Below are 15,412 nucleotides of genomic sequence, written 5' to 3'. Positions count from 1 at the left end.
ATCAACAGAAGGAATGTTTGACTGCCTAGTTAATGCAAACAACATTTCACAAACTGCTAAATCATAAAGGACACAAAATACATTTGGATTTACTTTCTCCAGCCTGCTGATACATTGCACTATTGCTTCAGCAAGAGAMGCTGCATGCTTTCCAAAGACACATGAATCCACTCAGCCCAGTCAGCAAAACGGATAAATTATTTTTCAATTTCTACATCTACACTGCATTATATGGGGCCAAGGTCTATGTTCAGCTGCATGCACTATATCCAGCACATTTCACTGAAATGCATGTGGCTGCATATGGTATTACTGCATATACACATATTAACTCTTGGTTACTAGAAAACTACACACTATTATTTCGGAATTTTATTTTTGCTCTAAMATTTTTCTAACTAGAGGTCTTATCAAATCCTAAATCAGCATCCTCTCTCGTTGTTTACTGCTTTTATTGTACTCACTTTTTGGGGGATATTTCTTCAAAGATGATGACCAAGAAAGAAATAAGGCAATATTAAAAAGGTTTTAAAATTTAGTAAGTTTGGAAGAAAACAAGCAAGAGACATATAAGCTCTTGCAGAAGTCCTCTTTGATCAGGAATGACTTAAGGCTCTCTTCAACTAATGATCACCATCAGATCAAAACAAACACGTGAGAAATTCCCTAGGGCAGCACCTGGCAAAACCAGAACTGCTCAGACGCTGTTTTTCCCCCAAAATACTTTTCTTGCCATAAAGTGCTGACAAATAAAGGGAAGGGTCTTCTGTGAGATGTGTGCTSTAAGGGCATTGGGCCATACTAAGGAGTGTGCAGGAGACCACTGATTTTTCTATGGATCCCCATTCCTCATGCACCTTATTGGTAAGAGTTGAAAATTAAGACAGGCAGCAGGCAAATAACAGAACTACTGTATGAACATATAGTAAAGGCACTTTATAGACAGTAAATTTTCTCTCCATGTTGCCTCACAGTCTGCTATACTGCTATACATTTTAATAGATAGATTATTCCTCTCCCTTCCAACACCTGTTTCTTGCTTTCCCAATTCTTTTTACAAAGTCAGTTGCATGTTGAATTATGAGATGATCAATTCCATGTTTAGCAAACAAAGTCTAATATAGCAATTAATGCCCAATTAATTGTTAGATCTTATAAAAGATCTTGGCACTTCGCAGGTACAAACAGAAATAATCCAAATACGAAAAAAAAAAAGCATTCACGTTTCCAATCTTTAAAAGAAGSTTTTTCGTATCATTTTTAAAGAATAAGATGCCTCAGCCCTCTTGCTTATAACAAGAAGTAATTGGTAATTATATGCTAGAGTTACAAATCGCTATTTTTATAGTAATCCTTGTATTTTAGTTCTTTAAATTTGTAAAATGCAGTACATTTTCAGAATACCCACAAAGGACACAATTGCAGTACCTTTAACCACGAGCAGAAAAAAAAGAAAGAAATTTTATCACTGCAGCTTCTCATCCAGTGCTTTAAAAGATCTGAGGAAAGCACCAGGTTTTGCACTAAATTCAAGCTCCTAGACTCGGGGAGTAAATTCCAGAGACAAGGCCTTTTTCTTGAAAACACCCTGCAACCAAAATACCAGACATTTCAATCTCAGCATTGTTGGCTCAAATATTTCAAATAACCTCAAAAAAAAAAAAAAAAAAGTCTGTGATAGGAAGGGACGGGGAGTCTCTTACGTAACTACCTAATATTTAAGCAGACCAACAGCTTAACAGGACTACATGGAGGCACAGACCAAAACTGCTTATTATTCGTAGCTATTGTCACCAAGCAGAGAGRCTGCTTGCCTGTTGTTTTGAATAAGATGCATTATTTTTTCAATTACAGATTTATTTTAAAGGTGTTTGATGCAGGAAGCTAGGTCTTATTTTCTTGAATACAGAAATCTCAGCAAAGGAACTGCCTATGAAGACACCTAGAGGTGCCTTTGGGGAGAAGGGCGCTTGCTGGAAGGCAGGGTCAAATGGTGAAATCAAAAATCTCCTCTGCTTGATGCTGACTCTGTCCCAAGGAGAAAGCAGAAGCCTGGGCTGCTTTTTGATAGACAAAATAATAAACTCAGAAAAGTTCTTTCATCACCCATTTTTCTTCTCAACAGAAGCAACCCTCAAAGCTAGGTATTCAGTTACTGGTGGTAAAGGTCTCTCTGAAACAAGCCACTGTTCTTTGGGGAGCAGGGGATGCTGATGGAGCGCAGGATTTAGGCTGTATTTGGACTTTTTCAGTACCTCTGAACCAAAAGTGGAAAAAAGTATTTAAAGGTTGTGAGAATAAACCCACTGTTGTACTTCTGAGATCAAGAGCTGGCCTAGCGTAAACTCTTCAGTAAGTTAAAATGATTTATTGAGCTMAACTATAAAATGAGCAAGCAGTGACTATACTGTAAAGATCTGATAGTGCCAAGAACATTCTGAGATTTGSTCAAAATCAACTTCTCATGCCCCACAACTGCTCTGCACATGCATTGCAGAGACTACGGGTCAGGTCCAGGAAAGGAGCAATCAACATTGGATGCGTYTTTAGAAAAAAGACAATAAAACTATTCCAGCATAAACTCTAAAGGAGCTAAAGAACAAGGATCAGCCTAAAATGCCTCGTGTCCCACAGCGTCAAGAGGTGCAGGCAGATCTCCTGCAGCTGCTGATGGCACAGGGCTCTGTGCTACTTTCGCCTGCAAAGTCTCTGCTATCACTGCAACCCACTGCACAGGCAACGCTTAGTAAACTGTAGCTACTAAGAACCTGCCACCGTAACAGCTTTTGGAAACAGAATGAAAACATATCATGACTGTTATTATGACTGCATAGTTAATTGTCTACATATTCCTATTTTAATGTGATTTTCTTTTTGATTCGAGGGCCCAGTTATGCAACGTTACTCAGTAACAACTTCTAAAAGCATTCAAGTACAAAGGGCAATACATAACTCCTGGATTTCAAAGCCCTTCTCTGGTCTTAAAGATGTAAAAGAATAAAAAGAACTTAAGATTGATAATATGTGACATAAAAAAAAAACTCCTATCACAAGGCAATATACCTAACAAGTTACTCTCAAAAAAGAGGTCAAGAAAAAGTCAAGAGATAAAACTAAAATTCACCACAATCAACTTCCTGCACTAACAGTGTATTGCAAATTATTTACAATATATAAATAGGAGCAACACTACTCCAGGTTCATTGAAAAAAATCAAAATGGTATCATAGGAAAAAAAAAAAAAAGGACCCAGCATCGCTCTCGATTACCCACCCTGCAACTGCATGAATGAAATGTAAGAGGAGACGTGCCAAGTTACCCGATCCTTGCTAGTCAGCTTAATCAGATACTCCGAGTTTCCTGCAGGAAGGATAACAAACTCTCTTCTGCTCCTTACTGCACACCACGTCTACTCACATATTTTCTGAGGCAAGATGATCCTAAAAACCTTCGTGCATCTGGCAACACACGGGGTCTACCACTACACAGTTTGACAATGTAGGAAAAGGAGTTTTAAATAGAAGGAATGTATTACATGGTACATGAGCAAGTGTGAAAAGGTATATTATAAAGCTTTGACATTAGATGTTTGATTTCCTCATCACAGGGAACCTGTCACACCAAATGCATAGCTCCATACTGCCAATTTCCCTTTTTTTAAAATCAGCTCAGAAGTTCAGAAGAACATCTCATAGATTATCAAATCTTGTCTGAAGTCTTACTTCAATAACAGAAAACTATTACACATGTAACATTTTAAATAATAATTAAAAACGCGGTTTTCACTTATGACTTCCATTTCTCTTTGATAACAGTTTAAAAAACAACAAAAAAAAACAGCCTTAGCGGCTAGTTCCACTAAGAACTATTTAATGTACATAATATTAATGTTGATGTAATTAATTAACGTTATCCCTTGTTAATAAATGCATTTAAAATACAGCAGTAAAGCACAGACTCTGATATTCTACTAATTCAACTAATGAAAAAAAGGGGAGGAAAAAAACCCTATTTATCAACCTCACCATTATGAATTAACCCCTCCATTATGCTCTCAGAAATAATGCCTTAACAACATGAATTTTCCCCTTGTTTCTTCTTATAATTTTTAGCTCTCTTCACTCCCTTTTTTGGTCATCAATTTTCTAACAATTTCAGGAAATTAATCATCTTGCATACGCGCATTTCTCTTCCTGACTGCACACAGCTAAACTCTACTCAACCTCCTATTCCTAAAAAAAGGAAAATTGCCACACTTTTTCTGCTATTGCCTTGATTTTCTACTCTCCTATATTCTCATATTCCCCTCATATTCACATTGACAATATAAACATAATGAAAATGAATAATAAATAAATAGAAGTTTGTTACTTTTAAAACAACTTTAGTAAACATCTGCGCGAGTTGTACCTACTTTCCCATGCTACTCTTGCAAAATCAATCTTGGTAATACTGGGAAGATCTTACTGAAAGCAGAGCTCTCAGTGACAATCGATTTTATCTAGAATCTTAATTTCTCCACATAATAGCGAAAACAAATTTTTAAAGAGATTATTTTGTGTAATTTTAATGAATTACATACCCATATTAATGTAGTATTTCTAATAACTCATGATAATTTATAACTTATCTATTAATATAGCCAATCTATCCAGGGTTGTTTATTTTGACAATTCCTCAGTCCCAGGGATCATTTTGCTTCACATCTGGGTTTCTGTGAAACTTCTCCTCCTCCACCAGTCCCTAGTTTCACGTTGCCCCACAACTCCTCCTTGCCCTGCCAAAGCCCCAGGCAAAGGGGAATGTGGAGGGCATGGCTGTATTTCTTTCTGCACAACCCAGAGCCAGAACCTTTGCAATGGAGAACACCCAACCTGAAAACATGTGAATAGTGAACACAGTTGCTTCCCACGTCATCTCAGGAACACGTTGTACAGACAGCACAATCCCATGACTGAGCACACCACAACCAAGAAGCTCCGAGAGGATTTTCTCTCTCTCCACTGTCTAAGGGCGGGGAACTTGAACTGCTTTTCACCATTTCCTTGCCCCAATGCAAATATAAATCCACCCGATTTCATTTTATGTTGCTCTCTTTCACCTTCCTTTTAATCTTCCATGGGGTGTCTGCCTTTATTTTCATTCTGTGTTATACCAGGATACACATCCTGTGATCGCTACAGACTACAACATTTTGTTAATCTCATTGAAAAAAATTTATATGAAAATGTAGCTTTCTAAGGAAACGGTGACCATTTTTCTGTCATTATCCCTTCAAGTAGTAATGAGAGACAGGGTAAACAATTTCATTAAGGAAAAAAAATAAAGCAAGGAAAATACTTTGTATTATATTACAAAACATAATGTTGATTCTTTTCTTTGTTTTATAATTGGATTTCTTTGTTTTATAATTGTATAAAAGTTTCCAAAATCAGAATCGTGTTTCAAGAATAAGACGCATGCAATTCACTTTCTACCTAGATAATTCTAGATTCCAGAAGAAGAAACATACGAATCAGACAGCTTCCTCCCAAAACAAGAGGAAAAAAAAAAATCACAGATGAAAATATCTATAAATGGCAGCTTTACGACACTGATTTTAAGTAATTACTTACTTTGTGTCTCTGACAAGAGGTGCGCTTCCCAGCTTAAAACAGACTTTTTCCCCTCCGCAAGGTGTTTGTCTCAAAGAAAAGCTTTCTGCTAGATCAAACCCTGCAAGATATGATTGACTGATTTAGTTTATTTAATGCAATTTTCAAAACTGACAGGAGGTATTGATTATTAGCACGTTTGGTGACTTTCTAGAATTCAGAAAGATACGCTATTTTGAAATYCACTACTTTAGGATACTAAATACTCCAATATTCATTTTTCTCGATAAAGAAGACTGTAGGGCAGAATTCCAGCAGTAGCTGACTTCCCAATCTCTGAGAAATACATCCATTATTTCTTTTTATCACCTGAACTAATGCGCCTGTAGCTCAGAGCTGCAACACGTTTGAGAAGAGAATGGAAATGAAGGCACATAGAGAATGCAAAACAGTATCTTTCAGAAAGAACAGGTTCTGATTTTGATCAGCCTTCACTTTTCTAAAACTAAAACAATTTTGCAGCAAGGGAGTGGCAGGTTGATTTATCCTTCTACAGCTTTACAGCCAGCCTCAGTGGAACTACAATTACATCCATTGCAGGCAGATTAATTTTGATACTTTCCTCTTTCTATTAACAGAAGTAATTTACCTGAAACACCAAGATCCTCTTGACTGGCTTCTCTGAGCTGATGGACAGCTGTTCTTAGCACAGGACATGCTGCACCTTCAAAAGAATAGATGAGCATGTACCTTAAACATACTTAAACAAACTTATTTATCAAATAACAAAGAATCAGACAGTGGTTGTAATATCTGCCCTAAAACAGAATAAACTGTAGTTAACAGGAAATTTGTTTTTTTATCTATCCTTAGGATTAAAAAAAAAAAAAAAAAATCAAATTGCATAAAATAAATAACAGCAATGACATTTTTCATTAAATGTGTAATATAACACACACCTTAACACTTCTAATATGCATACAATACACACACTACAGTAGACTAATATTCATAATACATGAATATATTTTTATATTTTTATAACTTTATAATTTTAATATAAACAAATATTTATGATATAAACAAACATTTTATCATATTATAATTCAACTGTTTATGATTAAAGCTCACACGAATGATATAATCAGAAGCAAAAATACCTATTTTTTACAAAGCTCCATATAAAGCAAAAACATCTTTTGTAAGTTTTTCTCCGCAGATCAAGTACAAGAAATTTTTTTTCTCTCTCAGTAAGTAAATATTATAATGAAAAGGCAAAAAAAAAGTTTGATTACCATGGTAATAATCTATTATTACTTCGGGGAACACTAATTTCAAAATGGATTAGCAAGAATGCTATGATGTAAGCAATGCCAGCAATATTTATGTTTTGAAAAAGCTGTTAAAAAGTAAGCCGCTTTTCTGGGTATTAAGTTTGAATCAATATGTTTAAGTAAACAAGCAGAATATTTTAATACTTGCAACATGGTAAATTCAAAGGTTAATTCTAACAGTTTTAATGTACTATTAATATGCAGTATCCTGCTATTATAAAGTTGTTTATATATAAATATATATGCACATATATACACAGATTAAAAAACATTCTTACAATGCATCTAGAGGAAAATGTTTCTTTTGTGCACAAGTCTGAAATAGAGCTTTCTCTTTAATCAGCTTTGCAAAGAGCCCTCTAAATCCTATTGAAACTATTAAAAGGAAGACAATAAGCAGCATTTGGTACATTTATTTATTAAGCACAGAGMTCCATGTTGAGCTGAGGTGACTAAAAAGACTGCCAAATTGTCTTAAGTTACTAAAGAGCAAAGGACAAGGGGCTTTCCAAAGTGTCAGTTCGGTGAAAAAAGCAAGGATGAATGGCCTAGTGTTAACCTGGAAATCATCCATATTTTATAATTTCCAATTCTATATAGACTGAATATTGACCTTTAAAATAGCTGTATTTATAATCTGAAAGTACATTAAATTTGTCATTTATTCTGCAGTAATATAGAAAGCATATTATCCTWCACATTTCCTAAGTTTTATTAAATGCTTTGGTGTGTGATCTAGAGCACAAGTGGGTAGGTTGAAAATAATAATAATAAAAAAGAATTTATACAATAGAGAAAAAAAGCAGCTTTCTAGCAACACAGTAAATGAAACCCGTGTTAAGTGTTTAAGAAAGGATTGAGTGGAGGCAATTTTTTTGCAAGATGCATCAAATTCCACTCAATACCACATCCTTTATGCTACAAATACAATTTGAAGTAACTCGTAAGTAGATTTATTTCAAAGGCACAAAGATGCTATATTCTTTCTTTCCTTCATATGAACACTAAATATATATGCGTGTGAAATTTCCTGAGGGAGCGAGATGAGAAGAAGCATATGCATTAAGAACAGCTACTGGAAATTCCGCTTCCCCACAACAGATGCAGAACTGCTAGAATACTTATGCTGAAATCTCAGAAACCAAAATTAAATCTTTCAATCCTCTTGTTTTAACAGGGAGTTTTATGTGGTGTGAAATGCATTCATTCGAATGACATAGTAACGTTATATAGTAACAATGCAGCACTTTCAATATTCTATTTGATGTACACACACACAATCAGGCTCACCTTACACACTCTTCCATATGAAAATCTATTTGTAAATCATTAGCATAGATTATTAAACTAAAAACTACAGATTTTTATCTATTGCCGCTTTGGCAGTAATTTTACACAAGTGTAACTACAAGTAAAAAGGGATGTAAAAGCGGCCTACAATAGATGAAATCACATCATTTCACTAATGCACTAAAAAACTTTTAATTCCATTTTTCCATTCGGATTTTTATACTTGAAGACCAAGAGACAGAATCACTTTTTCCTTTTTTTTTTTTTTTTTTAAATAGCATTTATAACAACAGCACCTGGATAGGATCTGTTGAGGATTTCACCTGAAACAACTATAGTAAGGCCTACATGTCTACAGTAACTTGGGGGGAGGAAAAAAAAAAAGAAAATCTTTTACAGTATTAACTTATAATGAAGGCTGAGCGGCTAAGAAACAGCAAGTTGCAGCTTATTCCCTACATCTCCTTTCTCCCATATCCAAATAAAGAATCAAGCCTTAATTTCTGTGCTATCCAGATGATAGCAATGATTCCTCAAATGCCACAGACCAGACTGTGGACCTATTTTTATCGGTGGCATAGCACTCACAGCCATGTAAGTGTTACTTGCTTGGTTGTATCCCATATCCCCAGAAAAGCCAAAGAGGTTACTACGGTTCTTCTTCCATCTCACATGGCTGATGCCCTTCTCTAGCACAATTCTCTTCTACTGGAGAGCTAAGGCAAAAGCCTAAAATATCAAAAGCAAAAGTTCCCCAAACCAAGGCTGGTTACAGATTGATGAAAATTCTTTATGCGGTTATAGCTTATAAAGACAAARATTAAGTCTCTTCCAAGATTTTTAGTAGCACTACAAGGTCTTTAGAATTCCTTTTSATCTATGACAAAACAGAGTTTTCTCATTCTGCCCATGGGTAGTGGAATTATAAGACCTACATGAAGGAAGTCCAAGAAAGTAAAAAAAATCAAGACAAATCCTTATCGCTAATCCGGGCATGGAAGCCATGCAACTATCTGCCCAGTTACAATACACCAACGCACCATGTAGCAGCATGAACAACAAGCTTACATTTACACAGTAGATTATTCTACACATGGTAAAACTGCTTTGTCTGGTTTAAGATCCACAATTCATATTAAAATGGTGACTCCAAAGGTGAAGTGTGACATATCTATAAATTAATGAAAATTGCTACTCATAGAACAGATCTTAGATCTTCACCTTTGAGTTAAGAGCTCAATGAGCTCTACTATGAAAGCTTACTTACAGGATCTTATAAGATCAATATATTTATTATTAACTTATTATAACATAAAACCATGTTAATCAACAGGCTGATGATAGGTCACTGTGATCTGTATATCTCTCCAGAATGACACTACTAAGAGAAACTTTTTATAACAACATCTTGCAGAAAAATAAACCCCAAGTAGAGGRCTACATCTAGACTTATCTGCTAGGACACACCATGGCACATCCTGAATTCCCAGAAGGAGCAGGGCAGCCATGAAAGGATGCTGCAGCTTCCACCTCAGGCCCCTGCCCAGCTCTCCCTTCCATGGGAACTAGAAGGAGGGAGACACTCATGCCTCCTTCAGCCTCAGCCTTACATGAGTCTCTTACACATCCATCCTGACTGGGAACTGCAGCTTCCAATAAGCACTCTTGGCCTTGCTAGCTTAGATGCAACCCATAATGGCTAGATTCACTGTACAAGTACCTATATGCTATTTTATAAGTGAAGTTTACAGCCAGGTGAAATTTTCAGGGCTGTCTATCCCCAATGAACTGGGCATTCTGCATGCAGCAAAGACAACAGCCGAATGAGATGGGCTTTGCAGTTCAACAGCAAAGCCTACCTAACAAGTTCCCACACTGTATGGCAGACCTAAGCTTCAGGAAGAATCCCAAATTAGCTGAGGATCCACTTGCTTCACACTCTAACAGGATCAGCTCTCATAAATACAGATGTAATTAAATTCTACGGAGAACACGGCATGCCCACGTGTCAGCAACATCTAACACGTTTTCAAACAGAGTCAAGAACTCAGATCTCTTTCATACCTGCAACATCAGGAACAGGACAATCAGAATATAAGGTGTGATTCCCGCCCCCCCCCTTTCCAATCAGAAGCTGCTTCATATTGAATTAAAAATAAAGTTTTAATTAAACCAAAGAAGGAATAGGGAAAGGCAGAGACTGAACATTGTTGATACAGGAAAGTCAACGTTCAAGGACTATTTTGTTTTAGTAAATAATATAACTTTGGCAGGAGACAGTAAGAAATCCATATCACTGGAGTTCTAGCACTAGGATACTTAACACTAGGCACTGGAGACTGATTTTCCCATGCAGAAGAGGGATTTTTAAAAAAATGGATTTTGTATCCTAGGTGAATATCTAGAGGCGGGTTTCTTTTTTCCTCTAGCTTTCCATGAAAGTAAAACTAAAAAAAAAAAAAAAAAAAGATATTTTCACAGGCCTCACTCTGTGATAACATGTGCAGCAGAGAATATTTCCCTCTGTGGCATGGGGTCTTTGTAAAGCACTGTTTACTAACAAGACTCTCCCACAGTGCATAGGCTTTTGTGAATCACTTTCTTAGTTACCTAAAGCCCTTTATGCACTATCTGAGAAGCCTTGATATTTAACTACAAGTTAAAAGATCCAACAGTGGCAGGGTAGCTTAAACACTACTACCAATACTAACAAAAGCTTGTGGATCCAGCCCAAAATACTCAGTTTGAGAGTTTAAACTCTTTAAACTTAACAAATACATTGGATATAAGGGTAAGTACAGAAACAGCATCTTTGAGGATTATCTATGTACTAGAGCAAGAAAACTGAAAAGAAAATCTGCATTCTTGAGACCATTCACTGTATCTGGGTTAAAGTGCCTATCTGAAATTATGATCTAGAGCCAATACTTTTCACAACACATTCCACGTCTAAAGGCAATGGAAATTCATGGTGGTTGACAGTCCCACGACTTTGTTTATCCTACATTTGTCACGGGATAGCAAGTCATTTTGAAGAAATTGTGAAAGAAAGTTGAACAAAGCAACAATAATCTGGGAGACAGACATACTAAAATTCTTAATATAAAAATATAGAAATGATCGCACTGAAACTCTGAGTATCACTACAAAAATATTTCAAGGTGTATGCTCCAAAACCAAATGCTCCTAACAATGAACAATTAGTTGACAATAAAGAAATAAAACCAAAGACTTTATTCTTGAAGCCAAGTCAAAAACATCATTATGGAAAACTCCTGAACTTCAGATTTATAGCCCAATCCTCTCCTTTATCTTTACTATATTTTATCTCTTCTGATTGCTCTCTTCTGATATTGCTGATAGTAATTGCTCTCTCCTGATAAATGATTAGCAGAACTGACACACAGGAGATAAAAAAGGACAAAAAGAGTCAGCTAATGCAAAAAAAGAAAAATCCTGAAGTATGTCTGTTTTTTATGTTCATTTTTTCTTGCCTACTTTACATCCATTAAATCCATTTTACTTTCCAAAATAGGATCTTGATTCTAGCACAAATAGACTTGGCCCTCTTTTTCTTGAGATGAGAGCACTTCTGATTTCTAACAGTTTCACACACATAAAATGTATCAAACTAGAACACGATAATTTTTTAACAGAATGTTCAGCCTAGTAACGCAGATTAAAAAAACGCTTGCAAACACAACTATTCCTCTGATCAGTGCACATTTGCAGAATAGGTTCCTTCTCAGCTCCTGCCTTTTGGTCAATAACCTCCTGTATTTCTTTTTTTGGGGGTGGCAACCACTTCTTCAGTCTCTAGAAAAAAAAAAAATCTTTTTTTTTTTTTCCTCCTGTTTGGAGGGTATTTTTCCTCCTGTTTATGTCTATCCCCTGCTGGAGGCAAGGTTTCCTATTGCTGCCAGCCATCTCCATGCTCTTCTTCACCACCTGCCCCTGCCACCCCATACTGTGGAAGCTTCTCTCCGTCACACACCCTCAGTTATTTTCCGAAGAGCTTCAACCTCTCCTCTTCCTCCCAGTGACCCAAATTGGATCCATTTGTAGCAACCAGGTTAAGGAAAACAGCAACCTCTCTCCCTGCTACCCAGCTACAAACTTCTAACAAAACATAACGTACAATTCAGAGATATTGTTTGCTCACAGTTTACTCTACCTGTCACATTTTCTATGTCTGGTTTACCTTTTACTAAGATAACTTTTCATTAGACAGCAAAAGGAGGAGAATACTTCTTGGCATTTTGTTTTAAGGTTATTCAAATGATAGATTTGTCTTATTAGGGAACTTTGTGCCATCAGGCTCTTCTGGCTTTAAAACTTCCCTTTTGCAATCTTCCAGCGAGGAAGGACAAATAAGACAACGCAGCCCCTCAGACAGCCGAGGAGAAGAACTGCAGAGCTGTTATGTAAAGGCTCCCTCTCTCCCAGGGGTTAAGAATAATTCATGTTTGGAGCACTCCTCTTTGCTACCCAAAGAGCAAAGGCAAAAAGGTCTTTGACTTAAACTGAGATGCTTCACAGTGCGTTAAAAAGTAAAAAGATTGTTATGTCAGTCACTAACCTTAAATATTTCTTGGGCTTGAGTTTCAGAAGTGTTGCTGAGTTTAAAGGTATTGTGTACCTATCCCTTCTATCATGTGCCATCAAGTTTCTCCAAAATCAGCACTACTAATTTTTGGTTAAAAAAAAAAAAAACTTTCTATTTCTACTTAAATAAAGGGGAAATAAAAGTYCACTTTATTAGTTATTGTAGGAAAATGCTAAAGTTCTAGAAAGCCGAGATATGTACCCAGGGCCTCAAGAAAAGGGATGTAACTTGTGTGTTTAACAGACGATTTACTGCAGTCAGGATGGTCATGGTAAAGGCCACCAAGTGGGTAACAGACCAGGAGCCAGGGAAAGAGACCATTGTTTGAAGCAAGCGAATGAGTTAACACAAGTTAACAATAAGAAGAAAATACCAAAATCAGGGTAAATTTGCAGAAAGTGGGGAACTAAGCCACCACCTTCTTAGGTAAAGGTTCTGCCTTGCTCTACATCAGTGACTGACTTGCTTTGTGGGTTTAGTTTAGGTTACCCTATTCATTAGGTTATTTACATCACCGTGAGCAGTAATTTCCTCTGATTAAGCCAGATTTTAGTCATAAAAATTTTCCAAGCCTCAATAGAGAATCTTCTTCCTTTTTTCTTTTTTTTTTTCTTTTTTTTTTTTTTTTTTTAAATGGTAATTTTAGAAAGAAAAAATAACGCTCCCAGAAGCGGCAACTGCTTCCAAATGTTCATCTTCCAAGTATAGAAAAGAGAAAGACTGTCTTGAAACTTTGAAACTGCTTCAGACTTGCACTTCTTCAAAGGCAGAGATAAAACCACTGGTCTAACTGCTGCACCTGCTTTTATTATTCATTTTCCGCATACTTTTTTTAATTCCTTCATTACCAAGGTTTGTGCCTTTGGCCTGCAATGGACAAAAMCAAAAACTCTGGAAGTACCTGTGTGGTCAGTGACTGCCACAGGAGCAGAAACAGGGAGGAGGAGGAAGACTGCCATACAAAGCCCAACTACGCCGGATCCAAGGTACTTCATCTCCCTCTGGACTCATGTGAACAGCCAGCCGCAAATCTGAAACCGAGAATATTCACTGTGAGAACACATCTTCTCATCCCTTCTCCCTCACCCCACCAGAAATCCATAGTAAAGAATTTAACTGTAAATAGGGAGTAAATCACTAGTCTATATAATACAAATCATTATGATACATATCATTTATCTGTTTTAAAGAGCTGTAAAATAAAGGCTCCCGTGAACTTGGAAATGAATGACAAGTATCTTCCCTTAGCCTAGGGCTAAGGTGATGAGCCACAGTTTCAGAAACATTAACTCAGAAAATATGAGTAATAACGCCAAGAAATTGTCATTCCACTAGTAAAGACGAAAATTCTTTTTATTTTCCCCGGAGATTTTCAACCTTGGAGGCAGGAGCTTCCCGGCGCCGCTTCCCAAACCCGCAGCCGCGCGCCCGGCGCTGGGGCACGACCRGGCGGAGGAGGAGGACGAGGAGGAGGAAGGGGAGGAAGAGGAGGGCGCGCACCTTGCGCGGGGGCCCCCTGGCGCCGGCGCCGCTGCCAGGTGCGCGGCGGCAGCGCAGCCACCTGCGCGCAGCCCCGACCCCGTCCCGGCGCTCTCGCCCCTTCCCAAACGGGAAAACRCAGAACGCTAGAAACGGTATCAAGGGCGAACACGTGCGCACGCCGAGTGCATAACCCTGCTTCTAAACACACGCCGCGGCCGCGTGTGCTGACACACATCCAGAGTGGGCCACACGCGCCGCTAGCAGGGACTCAGAGCTGTACGTTAAAAGGTTACCGTGGACCTTATATTCCCACAGGATACCGTTAACACTGGCAAAACCCGCAATAAACTTAGTGCACAAGTGCAGGGAGAAAAGGCTTAGTGGRGAAGTGCAGGGAGAAAGTGCAGGCAGAAAAGGTTTAGTAGGCAAGTGCGAGGAGAAAGTGCAGGGAAAAAAGGTTTAGTGGGGAAGTACAGGGAGAAAGTGCAGGGAGAAAGGCTTAGTGGGGAAGTGCAGGGAGAAAGTACAGGGAGGAAAGGCTTAGGGGGAAGCACAAGGAGAAAGTGCAGGGAGAAACGATTTCGTGGGCAAGCGCAGGGAGGAAAGGCTTAGCGGGCAAGTGCGGGGAGGAAGCGCCGGAGCGCTGGCGCGCGCTCCCGAATTGCTGCTCACCTGGGGTCCGGCCCGCGCGGGTCCCGCCGCGCTCAGCAGGCGCGCCCGAGCGCCGCCGAGTCGCCGAGCGAGGCTCCGCAGCTCTGGCCTTATTAGTCTCACGCGGCGCGACCCTCCCACTGGGCGAGCGGCGAGCGCGGCGCCGGATCCGCGCGGGCGCAGCCCCGCTGCAACCCCTCGCGAYGTGCGAAATGCTTCTTGCCGCCACCCCCGCCCGAAACGGCTCCGCAAATAAAACGGCCCCAGTACCCGCGCGTGAAGGAAAGAGCGCCTGGTCTCCGGCTGCGGGGACGCGGCGATGGGCGCTAGCACACGAGCAGCAACTCGCTTTTAACCCCGAAGCGTAAGCACACACTATCAATTTTAGATACTTTATCAGCAATTCGAAAAATCAGCCGCTCAAAGAAGCAAGAGAGTGCACCTATTTATGGCAC

At 38.5% G+C, this 15,412-nt stretch overlaps 1 protein-coding gene across 1 annotated transcript in view; it reads right to left on the bottom strand.

Annotated features, from left to right (window-relative positions):
* COL19A1 (collagen type XIX alpha 1 chain) overlaps positions 1–14,996 on the bottom strand; it is a 179,789-nt gene extending 164,793 nt beyond the window's left edge. The window contains exons 1-4 of the mRNA XM_026051330.1: positions 14,979–14,996; positions 13,726–13,855; positions 6,244–6,318; positions 5,616–5,715 (exon numbers count right to left, since the gene is read on the bottom strand). Coding sequence (XP_025907115.1) covers positions 5,616–5,715; positions 6,244–6,318; positions 13,726–13,819 — 269 coding nt within the window. The 5' untranslated portion in view covers positions 13,820–13,855; positions 14,979–14,996. The remainder of the gene's footprint in view (positions 1–5,615; positions 5,716–6,243; positions 6,319–13,725; positions 13,856–14,978) is intronic.
* Between the last annotated feature and the right edge of the window lie 416 nt (positions 14,997–15,412).

The sequence above is a fragment of the Nothoprocta perdicaria genome, unplaced genomic scaffold, assembly GCF_003342845.1.
Source record: "Nothoprocta perdicaria isolate Ctin4 unplaced genomic scaffold, notPer1 scaffold_74, whole genome shotgun sequence".
Taxonomy (NCBI): domain Eukaryota; kingdom Metazoa; phylum Chordata; class Aves; order Tinamiformes; family Tinamidae; genus Nothoprocta; species Nothoprocta perdicaria.
This window is presented reverse-complemented; position numbering and strand designations above follow the sequence as displayed.